We start from the raw sequence: 14,701 nt of genomic DNA on the forward strand, positions 1-14,701 counted from the left end.
ACAGATGGAGGTGGTGCAGGCGCATTGAGGCAGGAGGCGGATAATCAAATCACATGGGATTACGTGTCACATTTGACCTGAATGGACCCCATTTCTATACTCAAAAGCAGAATTGAATCCATAGAGGACTTTTTTTTTTGTTGTTTTTTTCTTGGACTGTCTGTATGAGAGAGAAAACAACAGAGCATGTAAGAGACAAATTCTCTACTTAAAATTTCTATCTCTCTTGCACATATTACACATATTCTTTGTGCGTCTTTTTTTTTCTTCAGCTGTGACAGTCTCCCTTCATGTGGGAAGGGGCTGTTAATGAAAGTGAATGTGCACGTGGGAAATCTGTGGGAGTGACAGAAGCTCAGAAAGGCTTTAGAGGCTGGTTTAAGAGTTAAAAAAAAAAAAAGCAAACAAGGAACATCTTTTTTTCCAGATGGCCACTGCAAAATAGTGGAAAATATAATAGAGGCAACGCAGGCCTGTGGAACTCAAAGAAGTCATTTTGAGCAGAACTACTGTTGTTTGAGAGAGATGGCTGTTTGTATATAACAAAAACAAAACTCACAGAATCCAGCTTGATCTGTTGTTCTTGTAATGGGCCTCGCTGTTGGTCACAGCGATCAATCTGTGTTTGCAGAAGTAACTTACGAAAGAGAAAAATTCCTATCAAAACTATCAGGGCTGAAGCATGAAGACGATAGAGTGGATGTTTATTTTGCGATTCTTCCTGGTTTGCTAAAGCTGCTTCCATCAACCTCTGCTCTAATCTGCGAGTATCTGGTATACACTCCAAACTAAATTGCTGTTTATTCTATTCTGCGGGTGTCAAAGCCCTAGCCTGGTGCTGAATGCTATCAGGGGAATGAGGGTCCCAGGATGCTCAACACTGCTGCTGACACAACACTATTCCTGAAAGACCCGCCACTTGATTTACCCAAGCAAAATGTCACAGTAATTGTGAAGATTTATATCAATGGGAAAGAGCTGACGAGGTCCCGCAGCTATCAGATCTGACAGACTTAATATGTGCTCAAATGTTGCCTGCCACACTAAAGGCTTGCAGGTTGACCGATTTTACCCGGAATGTTCCACTCCAGCTGGTATTGACCGAGCCACCGTTTTTCACTCCTGTAAATCGAGTGTGAAGTGGAACTTTTAGGAGGCGAAATTGTGGTTTTAATAAACTGGAATTACCTGAAAATATCTTATCACACACTTTTGCTTTTGCTTTCGTGTGCCATCTCAGATGACATGAACACAGAATGACAGGTGGTTTGTAAAAATTACAGCTGGTTTGATTCTTCACCTTTTCTTCCGTTGGGATATGTTAAAAACTAATTATTGTGTAAGAATACTCTGGTCTATATATTGCCCCATGACATAAAGTTGACAAAACATAAATGAAATTCAATTCAAACATTGCCCATCTGAAAAAGGTGGCAGTTGGCTGCTAGTGGACATTCCTGCCTCTGGTTGCCTAGGTAACCCCTCTTGTGTATTTCCCACCTCAAATATTTCCAAGTGAGCATAAAATCAATGTTCTACCACTTGACATTTAGGCTCACATGACACTCCAGATATAAGCACTATAAATTACGGTAACAATCAAAATCACGGACCGTCTTTTCCTTGCTGTAAACTTTTTGTGTAAGTCAACTTTAGTCCTTGCTTTCATTGGACATTGCCTCTTTCACATTGCCTCAAAGTTTAAATTAGGTCAACTAGGTACACCCCACTTCATGTCTCCGGTTACATGTTCTCTTGACACCACATTGCTGCTAGTTTCTTCCTGTGTATAGAGGGTATGCACATGACCTCACAGCTAGCGTAGTCTCCATGGTTACGGCCGCTGAGTGGCAAAAAGTGATAGGTGAACGTGGAGATTAGCTGCATTAGTTTGACTCATAGGCATCAATACCATCCAAACTGTAAAACCAAATAAAAAAAATGGTGAAGAGCTGTTGTGCAAATGACTGAACCAACAGAATTGAAAAGCAGTCCGAGATATATTTTTACAGGCTCCCGAAAGCCAAAGGAAAGAGAAGTAAATGGATCGCTGCAGGAAGAAGAAACAACTGGAATCCGGGCACCGAAGTCTGGTGTTGTGGTTCACATTTAGCGTCAGCTAATATTAATTTATTTTTGATGAAGTCATACTGTAAGTTACTACTTAAGTTAAGTCTATTTCAGTTCCAACAATAAAATAATACACGGAATCGGACGCCACAGCATTGTATGGCTAACTTTACTTCTCAGTAGCATTAGCATCTTTTATTTAGCTACATTTATCATAATTGAGGCTAGTCCACTTTTCCAGTTAAGGTGGTACTCTAGTACAAAGCTGTTAGAGTTATGTATAAAGTACCAAAATGTTATACTTAAGTATAAGTATAGTATTTCCCAGCGTTGAAATCAGGTACGTATAAATATCAGGAGAACTGATTTCTGAATGTTCGTGGACCATTTGTTATTTGGTAGATCATTGTTGAGTCCAATTGTCCTTCGTTTGAACTGATAATCCACATTTTCCCGGGTCTCGCTGTAATTTACTGATACATTTCGCCATGTTTTTCCCACTCTGGGGGGCGTGGCCCTGGGCAGAAGTGACATCAGAGCATACCCTCAATGTGCCCTTTTGGAGACACTTTCAACAAGAAGCAATCTTACAAAGAAAACACAACCATGAGCTGCAAATGCAATACAAAACAATGAACTTGTGTATGGTCTTGCTTAACTTAAAGTTATTACTCTGCAATTCTTGTTCTTATTCAGCAGCTACTATAGTGTTCCCGAATAGTGTCTGTTCCCCTGTGGCATCCTCTCATTTACTGGGTTGTATTATCACATAATACAACCCAGTAAATTTAAAAGTTTATTCTGATTGTAGTAAATAGTCTCTTTAGCCATTAGATGAGAGACTTCCCAGCCCTCTGAATTGTTGTATTGAGTTTACCCCTGCAAAGCATATGAGTTTTCTGTGAACTTGGGAACTTGTTTGATCCTGTGGGACAGCAGCGCACCTGAACACAAATGGTATCAAATAACCGTACCTCCATCTAATACACCAAATCCAATCTGCATGTCGGCATGTGGGGGGTGAGACAGCAACATGTGAAAAACACCAGGCTCAAAAGTTTATCAAGTCATTGTTTGCAAGGAAAAAGAAACAAGGGAGATTGTGCACAGAATTACATCCGCATTTTACGGTTCTGTAAAATCTTGTGATTTAAATCCAGGGCCAGTGTTTATTGCCGTTGCAAGAAGGAGTGTGTCTAATACTGTGTAGTCAAGCAGAAAGCAAGGGTGTTTGCATCCTGCCACAGACCTAAAATTAACGACTCTTTATTTACCTCATGGACAGTTTTAGCAGCCAAACCTGAACTGCACCTAGATCATTAGTATAGTTCTAGTTTTAAAACTGAATAAATATGAGCTAAATGTGAGTCTGAATAAGTGTTTGACGGATTCATATGTTCCTGTAGTGGGTGAAGATTTCACTTGTATAGAAAACACAACAAAGCATTCTTGGTCTTATTTCTCTATGCCATTAGAAAAATACCCTTTTTTTATTTCCTAACTTTGAGTACAGATGAGTCATAGCAGTCCAGCGATGAATGTATAGAAGCTAGAAACAACACTGGACTTATAGAAATACAGGTTACTCAAAAAGAAAAGAAAAGAAAAAAAATCTATTTAGGACTCCCCACTATTGTGTGCTATCCACAGGTCACTAAAAACTGAATATTGTGAACCTAAACAAAGTGAGGCATAGTTAACTTTCTCACCACTGTTCTGACCAAAAGAAAAAAAAAAAACAACTGTAGATGCAATCACACCCTGAGTCACAGTGACATTTTCAAAAGCTATTAATGGCACAGTGCACTGTATGGCTGAGAAAAATAACAAGGTACTATCAGATGGCGTTATTAAGCTAGCCAAGAGCGGTATCAAGTTACGAGGGTGCCAATACACGAGGAGCTTCAGATGCTGCATGCGCTATTTAACTTGTCCCTTGTGAGCCCTTAAAATGGTTTTACTACTAATTGCATTTAAAAAAAAAACACACAACACAGGGACTTCCCACAATAAAGACTCTGGTTTCACACAGAATGTAAACAAAAAGAAAACATGGATTTTTAATGATCAGTTTCTCCTCTCCAGCCAAAAAAGTGAAAATTTTATATATCACGATCTATGTGAATTTCTCTGCGTTTACTTTAAATCTCAAGTTCAGACATGTAGGACTAGGCTTCATAAGCGTGATGTAGAGACTTGAACCTTCCAGTACAACCACGTAAACTGAGCATCTATTTTCCGTATGGTTAGTTATTGAAACAGACCAGACATTTGCCTCTTTATAGATTACATTTTTCAAAAATGGAGGAAGAGATGTAATAGAATTCTCTCGCAGTATGCCTGGAGCTGACCCATAAATTTCTTCTTCTCTTTGCTTTATTCCCCTCTTCTTTCTGTATGTGCACAAGTGCAAATTAATGTCATTTTATAAGGTTGGTTCTTTTGCTATGCTGCTATACTCAGCTCTTGCTTGCTAAACCTGGTTTTGTTGAAAAAAGCAAAGAGAAGGTACTTGAATACTTGAACTCATCCTTAAAAAAAAACACAGAAAAGGTAGATTTTCCCCTACATAGTGGACTTACACACATACAATTATTTTGTGTCAGTCAAGGAGGAAATACTACGGTATTTCGTAGTATGGAATTTATTCAACAGAGGATTTTGTCTTTCAGTCTGAAATCATTTGGGGGCTTCCACCTTTGAAATGGGAGCAGGAAGGCAGGCAGGAGAGACATCTGCCTTCATTTTAATGGGTATCACAAATGTTTCAGTAATTCCACTCCATCTGAAACTTCCCTCCCCTTCAGCACACTCCCAAATTACGGCAAAGGAATGAAGCTGAGGCTCTTTGCCTTGCAGAGCGTGAGTATTTTCCCCCAGCTAAGCGGATAGGAAAGATTCCTCCTGTGGGCTTGCATCATGGAGGCTAGCAGTCAGTCCAGCAGTCAACAGATTCTGTGGAAAGATGTGAGTCAACTTTTCTTTTTATGTTTGATTTACTGCACCGCACAAACTGTTTCAAATAATTTCCATCATTCATGGTGGCAGCCCCCCTTTAAAACTTTAGGGCTCGTTAAATTATATGGCTGTAGAAGAGGTTCAAAAAGAGAAAATTAATATGAGTGAATATTTGAGTGAAAGCTTTAAGTTGACTATGTCAAAGTTTGCCTTTTAGGAAACGAACAGAAGCATTGTGATCACCTCAGAATATTAAATTTTCCATCTAAGTCTCTTTGGCTTTGCACCTTGGCTTCCTTCCTTTATTTCCTCTCTTATACGTGGTCTCACCTGGACCATTTTATATTTACCTTATATTTACAATATCTTCTCAAATGAAAGGAGCACACAAATTGACACCTCAAATTATCTTCATAGCAGAGTTTATTATTGTGGGGAGGGGAGGAATGAGTTTTGGCTCTGAACTTTTCCTTCTTTCTCACATATTTAATTTGCTGGAGAACTTGCAAAGAATAGGGCAACAGGGTCGAATATCTTCACAGCACATTGTCTTCAAATGTATATCTATGTCTACACACACACACATATACGTGTATGAAAAAAATAAAATAGATTATTAAGAAAGGGGGACTGTTAGGCAGATACTAATCATAAGTAACCTGGAAGTGATGGATGGAGAATGGCTATGATTAAGAATGCCCCTGTGGCACCTTATTTCAGACTAGCTTTCAACGGAATTCAAATGCTTATAGGAGTGTGGCCCAGTGTGATAAACCGCTGCCTCTGCTTGTTGGTTATGTAGGAAACCTGTGTTATTTTTCCTGTTGTTTTCTCACGAAAGTGCTTCTTCTTTGCATGATAACAGCAGGGGGCTCCAGGCACTCTTGCTCACAAAGCTCAGGAGGAATTGCCTGGCTGATTCTGAACTCCTAAACCTTTAAACACTAGTTGGCGGCTGCTGTGCACTCAGACTGCTCACTCTGTCTCCATCCATGCCTTTATTTCTGTCTGTCTGCCTGTCTGTTTGCCTGCCTCTCTATCCCACCTCTTCCTCTGAGCCTTCGATATTCAAATCAGAGGCAGAGAGAGGTTTGTCCTCCAGTTAAGTTTCCACTGCTTATGCAACCTGCCACAGGAGAGCAGAGGATTTCTGCCACCTTCTTTTCCTTCTCTCCGAGCGTGAGGAATTTCTGGCTCTCTTGACTACAGCCCTCTGTTTTTTATCAGGAATGTACAATGCTTTGATGTGCCTCACATTTTTGAGGCTACTGTCTCCGACATGTAAAAAATCAACAATAGCGGCAGTGCAGATTAAATTAAAAGCAATAGATTTTAAGGTGTTTTTTTGAATAATTCGTCCACTGTCCTTCCCTAACGTTGCTCTGAATTTATCATTGTTTCTAAACCATATGTGTGCCCGTTAGTCATGCCAAATGACTGATATGGTTAATTATTTTTTAAAAATAATTAAAAAGTAAACTGTTATTTAAAGATATTATTCAAAACTCCAATATGTTTAAGTGCTGTCCAATCTACCAAAGCTTCAGTACAGTAACAACCTCAGCCACAATAGAAAACCAAAGCTGCTTTATCATCACTTTAAAAGACACAAAGATAAGCAACACCAATTTTGCTAATTGAAGTTGGTTCAGTTTTTTTATTTTTTTTTAACATATCTGCTTTTCTGTTGTCCTCTGAGACCTTCAAAAGTGGTCCAGTGTGAATGAGTAGCTTTAATTTTCTCCCTGCTGGAACTCTGGTGGAACAAAAGCCAGTCTTTATTAATTTGTGGCCTTAAGCTTGGGGAATTGACTACAGCCAGCAGAGTTTTAATTTGAAGAAAACTTTAATAAATGTAACCTCTCTCTGACACGTGTAGCAGTTTGTTCTTCCCTGTGCCTGGCATGTGGATGGCTGTGTTTTTGTTGTTGGTAATCTCATCGGGGGATAGATTTTAGCAAGTGGCCAAATCAAATGGCGTGTATTTGGGTTGCATATAAATATACTTAAAAATAAAGTTAAAAAATGTTGATTGGAGTTGGGAAGTGGAAGCAGCCAAACTTTACAAAATGAACCCCTGCGTTAGAAAGTATGTGGCTCGTCTATGAAACTTTTGAAGAACAAACCTGTATATATAAAGTGTGTCCCTGTACCTCTCAGTGAGGTTTAGAAGCATGTGGTTTTCACCCAGCCAATCAGAGAAGATCAAGGCTAAAGTGGTCTGCTAGGTCCATAGACGCATATACATAGACGCCACGTTCACTGCCGCCGCTCACTGGAGCAATGTGCATACAGGGCGGCCATCTTGGTACAGTGCTGTTTACTCCTTTGACCATTATGTTTATAGATGAATTATATAAATTGCTCAATTGTCAAGCTATTGTCACGGGATGTATTCGGTACTAACATCAGACATGATAGATATATAGATAGAGACAGAGAGATAGAATAATTTAAAGCATTACTTGAAGGGTATATATTGCGGTGACAATTTGTATTTAGGTAATAAAACCAATATTTCTAAAAATCCAAGCACCCTGTATCACAGCTACATGTGTGACATTATTAACAAATCCAACCAATCGTAAATCGGTCCAAAATTCAGAGTACCTCTTTCCTTCGTTAGTTTACATGTACCGCTGCCTCTGCTGACACTGTACCAAGATGGTGGCACTTAAGCACATCCCCCCAAAGTCCATGTGGTGTTTACGTATATGTACAACTAGGTCCACCTCTACATGAACACTGAGCATAACTGATTTATTAGTTACCAAGAAGAAGTGATGTGATAATGTGGATGTTGACAAGTGCCTGAATCAGCATTTATATCCGTATGGTCTAAATACATACATTTGTTTACCACTTAAAAGCAATGAACTATATATAGTAATTTCAATGATCTTGATTTTTTTTTTTTTACTTAAAATTGAAAAAAACAAAGTATTTCAGTGAATACCCTATAACGGGGTAACTAGCAGATGAAAACTGAATGAACCCCATCCAACTCCCACAAAGAAAATAAATTATTCCTTTAAGGATAGGATTAGTTACACTGTATGGAATATTGTTATCATGTTTGGGCAATTTACACATCATATAAATACTATGAGCATCTGTCATTTGTAGGTTGAGGCTGGAAAGGAGAAGAAAGCCAAGTACCACATGTACCAGCGAGGGGCTCTGGTCCTGGCTCTGGTCTTCCTGGTTTTGGCTCTCTGTGTTTTCAGCCTGAGATTTCTGTGGGGTCCCAGCCTGGGAAAGGTAAGATTAAATCACCATCTGTGGTAAGTGTAGTCTTCGTGAGAGACAGATGAAAGTCACCACAATTTTCCACATTACCAAATCATATTGGTTACAGAAAAAAATGTGCGTGAGTGGAAAATGGATGGCCACACAAAGCACAAGAGGCCGTCCCTGCAGTTTGTATTGTATTCCACTAGATTAAAAGATGTTTGGGCTATGGAAAAGGCAGCTGTGTTTTGCTATGCTCATGTTTTGGCTGTCAGGTCTGTAATTTAATGAATTCTTGGCGTAAACCACAAACCACTTTTTACTCGTGCAAATCTTGGTCTGTTGGATTTATCTACTTTCTGCTCGGATTGTAAAGATCTTTCTCGCAATGACGGACCCTGATAACTCAAAGCTGACCCTAATTGCTGCTGACCAGAGTGGCTGCAGCAGGACTGAAACCTCTTGGCAATGTAATTGGGATAAACTCTTGTCCTGGCAATTCATCTTGTAAAATCCAATTCAATCACACTTGATGGAGAACATTTTCACTCTCCTCCTTTCCCCTGATTTTCCCAAGGGGCTGGAAAAAAAGCTAATTTACCCAAGCTAGAAGGAAAATACATCAATAATTTCACATCCAGAAATTGGATGCTCTATATGTTCTGAGCTCAGTTGGGAATGAGAGCAAATCAAAATGAAATGATGTTTAAAAAAAAAAAAAAAATAGCACACATATTTCAAACCTAATTTCACATGTCTGCTTTGTGTGCACTGGAAATGACATGGGGTGAGGAGAGGGACGTGTAGTTTGCTGTATGTCACACGCTGTTATTCCAATATCTTTATTCGAGCTAATAAACCTTCATTTTAAACTCTCTCTGCAGCCATTCATCTATTTCTGCTTCCACTGACGTACAATTTTCTATTGCTGACAGTCCCTTCTAAGCTCAGGTTAAACAAGGTTCATCTGCACTTCCTGTATGGCCTATATTGTCCACGTTCACTCCTTTCGACATAGGTACGAATCACCTTTGAGCCATCTCCTTTGTCCTTATTAAATATTTCATGCCGGAGGTAGAGCAGTCATTATTTCCACTTTAATAAGCTGTGATCATTCTCACGTGGCACAAAACGTGTTGACGGCAGAGGTTGCCCAGGTGATGAATATCAAACCTGCGGACCCCGGACTTTGCTTTAATGGGGTCTTGAGGGGGAGGCTCATTGACCGACCTCCACATCAAGGAGTAAGATGGAGCACCTTCAAAAAACAAACCACCTGTCCGTCAAATGGGAAGGAAGCTCCCAGACACGTAAGACATATAACACTCAGGTATGCGTCCTCAGAAACTACTAATCCAAAGGTAAAGAGATGGTGTTATTCCATTGATCCAGTGGATGCAGCTGGATGGATGAGGTCTCCTGCATCGGTGTAGCCTCTGTTGGCGAAAGGGGTGTGAGATGCTACACAGCAGGACACTTTTTAACTCACCAGCTAATCCTGAGCAGCATCTGGCAGCTACATGTATGGGCTCTGAGCAGCAGAGCACGGCATCCGAAGCCAAGGGGAGGTATCTATTTTAAGAAACAGTGTGTGTGTGTGTGTGTGTGTGATTCTGATAATAACTCAAATTCATCTTAAATATAGAACTTCTATGTGAGCCCCTACAAAATCTGGAATATACTGTATCACTTACGCTACAGACACGTACATAATTCTTGAAATCATGTTTCTAAGAGGTAAATTATTTCCCCAGCTCCGGTTTCCTCCACAAAAACATGTTCAAATATTGAGCTTGACACAAGAGGTCTTAGTACGCAGGATCTATCTTAGGAGTAGTTGTGAATATTCGTTAAAGCAGGACTAATCAATATTTTTATTAGGGATGTACCTGAGACATCTGGCACTGATCCCAGTCTGAGTTCTTTAATATTATTTGCTGATACGGAGTCTAACAGATGAAATATTGATTAAACACGTAGTCTGGTTAATCTGACATACCTCATTTTTCACAAGGTATTTGATCAGAAATACTGAAGGCCCCTGTTAAAACCAGTGAAGAACAAAAAGAGCTCATGAGTAAATATCCAAGTTCCACCTGCGGAAACATCAAAATAAAACATATCTAAATGAATGCTACTATTGGTCCACATTTCTATGTTTACACGGACACTAGTATTTCTCTGATAATAGCCCAGTCAGGATAAACGTACTTTCTGTGGCCATCTCCATAAATGTAATACATTGATAATCTGAAACAATATATCCACCAACTAACCGTGCATGCAGGATCCGATCATTTCTCTGCATGTTTGCTGTGAGGTAAACATAAGATAACTTGACAAGTTTCCAGGAGCAACAGAAACATGGAGGTAGCAAAACAACTGGATTTTTTAACAAGTGTTTGAATGGTTGAACAAAGCTGGACAGCGGCACTGAAAGCGTGGGTCAGTTTTTGACTGCACTATCCATTTTACCACTGAATAAATTCAGTGTGAATTAAGCCGTGTTATACTTTCAGCAGATTTGATGCTCTACAGCATGCAGAACGATTTTGAGCATTTGAAAGATGCCGTTTTCTAGTTGATGCTTTGAGGCATGTACACCTTTTGTGGGAACATGTACCTTACAGGATGATTTTATCTTGCATCAATGTAAACAGTTTAATTAGAATCTGACCAGCATGTTTACATCTGGGTTTAAGGTAGGCTGATAGGCAAGAGGTTAATGACACATTCGCCATTACAACAAAACGGTGACAGTAAACACATCAGTGATATGTTCTGTTGGGTCGATTCACTTAATGCAAACTCTCAGTTTTGTTTGAGAAAGAATTGCAGCTCACTTCATCTAATTACAAAGCGTCACCAAATACTAAATGAACTATATTACAGGGTGGGTACAAAACACATTAAAAGTGGTAAAAAAAATAAATAATAATTAGACTTTGAATTTGTGTTAAAATAAGTAAAGAAAGAAATTTCCGATCCGGTTCCATCTCTGGTTCAATCTGTTGTTGAGCAGCTGTTTTTATTCAGAATGTGAGAGGAGCAAACTAGAGTCTGAAGTCACATCTTTTTCAAAGTCTTAGTTAAATGGAAAAAAAAAAAAATGAAAAAAAGAATGGCGTCGCACACTTGCACGTATTTTAAAGAAAAAGATGCTAAACTGTGGTGTTTTTCAGACTTTTTTAACACGGGATACTCTGACAAGTCTGAGAATCCACAGCTTTGAAGATAACAAGCAGAGGAAGCTCTAAAGCTGGCTTAGATCTCATTACTAGAGACACTGTAACTTGAAAAATATCCATATACAAATATTAAAAGGAGTTTGTACTAAAACATGCACATATCACACCCTCTGTACTACATACTGTCTTACACAATGCATTGACCTAAGCCTTTCAATTAAAAGCCAGAACCACAGCACTGGTTACAGCCACAAACACTTCTCATCTATTTTTCTAGTTCAACAACAACAAGACTTTGTGCACCTGGCTTTATATAATAACCACTTAAAGGTAAAAAAGAAAAAAGAAAAAGGTAAAGTAATTTGCTCTGTGTGCTGTATTTCAATATGACAAGATAACCACTTGGGAACTTCTTTTAATTACCTACAAACATATGTTGTTAGAGCGGCCTGGGGAAGATACTTTGCCATCATTTCTTCTGCCACTGTGCGTTTATGTGTATATGAGGGAGTGGGCCTGGTTGTGACTGCATCCGTGTGATTATTTGTGCATCAGTGTACATGGTGTGTTTTAGTGTGCAGATTAGGTGTGCTTTCTGTGCATTCTCTTTTGGCTTACGGTAAATTCGTGTTTACAGTGCACTCATTATTGTTCTGGGCCACAAGTCCCACTGGGAGATTTTGCCTGCTTGTAAATTAATCCTCTGTTATTACCAGTTTACATCAGCAACTCTGTGAAAATGAAATCTGGCTAGTGAATCCAAGAGAAAAATGAGAATAATTTGGCTTAATAAAATTATTTTCACATATTATTATCGAGGGAAAAAAAATGAAATCTAGACGTTGATATTTCCTGTGCTCTGTAGCACACAGACCCCCAAATCTAAATGTTCATACAATTAGATTTGATATATTTGGTGCAATTTTTAATTCATGAGCTACTTTGAGTGGGATTATCTCCAGAACAGCAGCAAGGCACATAGTAATTGTGAACCTGTAGACATTGTGAACCACTTTTTCCTAGGGAACCTTGAATAGCTCGCAGCTGCCGGAGAAAAACATGAATGTCAAACCTGAGGAAAGTGCTCCATTATTCAAGCTGAAATTGCATTGCTCACCTTGATGCCTTTGCCTCTCCAGTCCCAAGGTAGCTGCTGAGTTGTCGCTCCTGATGGCCTCTTAAAGGCCTCACTGTCAGGCCCGGCTTCTTTAATGAACACTGCAGCGCCTGCTGGTTTGCCACTGGTCACAGGTGTATGGCTTCTCAAGGCCGGGCCCCCCTTTGTTTATTTATTGCCTGTAGGCGGTGTATACCCAACAGTCCCCTCAATGTCCAGATGTCAACACACAACTGGGGACGGAGACTGAAGATTTGATCATGATAGGATTCTATCTGCTTGTCATGCAGACGCTTTATCCAGGAATAAAACAAGACAATGCAAACTTGTCTTTACACTCAGGAGTGCAAGGCGTTTGTTTACTCATTCTGTTGCGAAGGAATTGCTATTCCGAGGAAGTAGCAGGGCTTATCTAAACAGCTGGTTTGGCGGGAGCTTTTGGGGAGGCCTGCCCCTCAGTCTGTAATCTTTTCTGGTTTTACACGTCAGGCTCATTCATTCATTAGCAGGCCGGCGTCCGCTGGTGTTTCTCCCTGGCTGTTAAATTAGACCGCTGCAAGCTCCCTCCTAAGATGATGCATTATGCCTTCTACTTTGGGAACAGTCAGGACGTGGAAGGGGTTGCAGACCGAGAAAAACAAAAGAGAGCTGTTTTAAATAGTTTCCAGTGAATTGCCTAAAGAAGGAAGGCTTGATGGCGGCTGTGGGACGTTGCTTTCTTCTGGGATGTGACTGCTACAGAGAGCATGACAGAACCGCAAGGCCCACTGGGAGTTATTTATTTTGTCGTAGAGCGTTTTAGTTTGTTTGTGATTTCATTTTTAGAAGTTTGAATAACATGAGAAAAGATCTGTGATTTAATTGGCAGTACTTTATTTTGCCATTCCACCAGCAGCTCATGTGCCGCATGTCGTATGTACAGTGTGGTGTGTAAACAGACATAAATGCATGACGTTTTATCCCCAGTTTCTCTCTGTTACCTGTCTCACTAGTGTGACTGCCAAGTAGACTCTCTACTCTGTTGTACAATTTAGAATGTGATTGAGCTTTCACATCCACTTTCGCTCTCCGGGAGTAAGCCCGCAGCCCGTGTATAGCTTCAACGTGCATTCACTGGCACAGTGCTGAACAGCAAACTGGAAATAATCTGTTCGTCTGCCCTTCTTCAACATATGTGAGACTGCAGATCAGAAATATTGCTATTGTGTCATCACATACTCCGATGAATTTGTTTCTCCATTCACTTTAGAAATGACTTAATCTAAAAATTGTCAGTGTGCTGTGCTGCATAAGTGTCTGTAATTAAAAGGTTGCGCTGTCTTTTTGTAGGTTTGCCCAATTAGTCACTTTCCTCAGTATTTAAATCATGAATTAACAATAAGTTTTTTTTTTTTTTTTAAATGTAAGAAAATGAGACTTTGAGGCTGCATTTAAAGTTAACTGACTTTGATGACATGCATCCACATACATCATGGTTTGTTTAGGCTGTTTTAGACAGGTTAAATACACAAATACCACTTTTAAAGGAAGATCTTTCATCTAGTCGTATGTCAAGGGCTGACACAGCAAATTAGCAAAGTAAGCTTCGTTTCTGGAGCTGTTAACGAACCTCATTAATGATGAAATACTCCTTCCAGATGTTATGGGGCCATAAGTCACAGTACAAGTGGGCTAACCTACTGTGATTCAAATTTGGTTCAAACATTATGTTCTCATGCTTCAGTTTAACACATGAGAATATAAATCTGATCACTACAAAAGAAGGAACGGAGGTGTCGATGGAGGATGGTAGTTAGCTCTGAATTTAAAACAAACAAACAAAAAACCTTTTATATTATAGGTGCCCTCTCGTGCTCAGATAGGTTAGCTTTACTGATCCCACAGTGGGGATATCTCAAGTGTTACTAACAATCAATACAATTAAAAAAACATGGGTATTTAAACACGGACCAGTTAAAATAACACGCATATTTTTTTTCTATGCCTTCTCAACCTGCTTCAGTCAAAATATGGTTTGGTATGGGCACAAAAACCAGATGGCTGCAAATAATTATAATATAGGTTAAGTGATGCCCTTTGTCAAGGAAAACATTTGGTTACACTTGAAATTACTATTTCTTTAAGGTCAGGAGACATG

General features: G+C 39.5%; 1 protein-coding gene across 1 annotated transcript in view; it reads left to right on the top strand.

The window, feature by feature from the left end:
• The first annotated feature begins 4,878 nt into the window (after window positions 1–4,878).
• Window positions 4,879–14,701, top strand: part of tnmd (tenomodulin) — a 52,016-nt gene continuing 42,193 nt past the window's right edge. Inside the window, exons 1-2 of the mRNA XM_047585722.1 lie at window positions 4,879–5,037; window positions 8,155–8,289. Coding sequence (XP_047441678.1) covers window positions 4,990–5,037; window positions 8,155–8,289 — 183 coding nt within the window. The 5' untranslated portion in view covers window positions 4,879–4,989. The remainder of the gene's footprint in view (window positions 5,038–8,154; window positions 8,290–14,701) is intronic.

This window comes from Mugil cephalus, chromosome 5, assembly GCF_022458985.1.
Source record: "Mugil cephalus isolate CIBA_MC_2020 chromosome 5, CIBA_Mcephalus_1.1, whole genome shotgun sequence".
Lineage (NCBI taxonomy): Eukaryota > Metazoa > Chordata > Actinopteri > Mugiliformes > Mugilidae > Mugil > Mugil cephalus.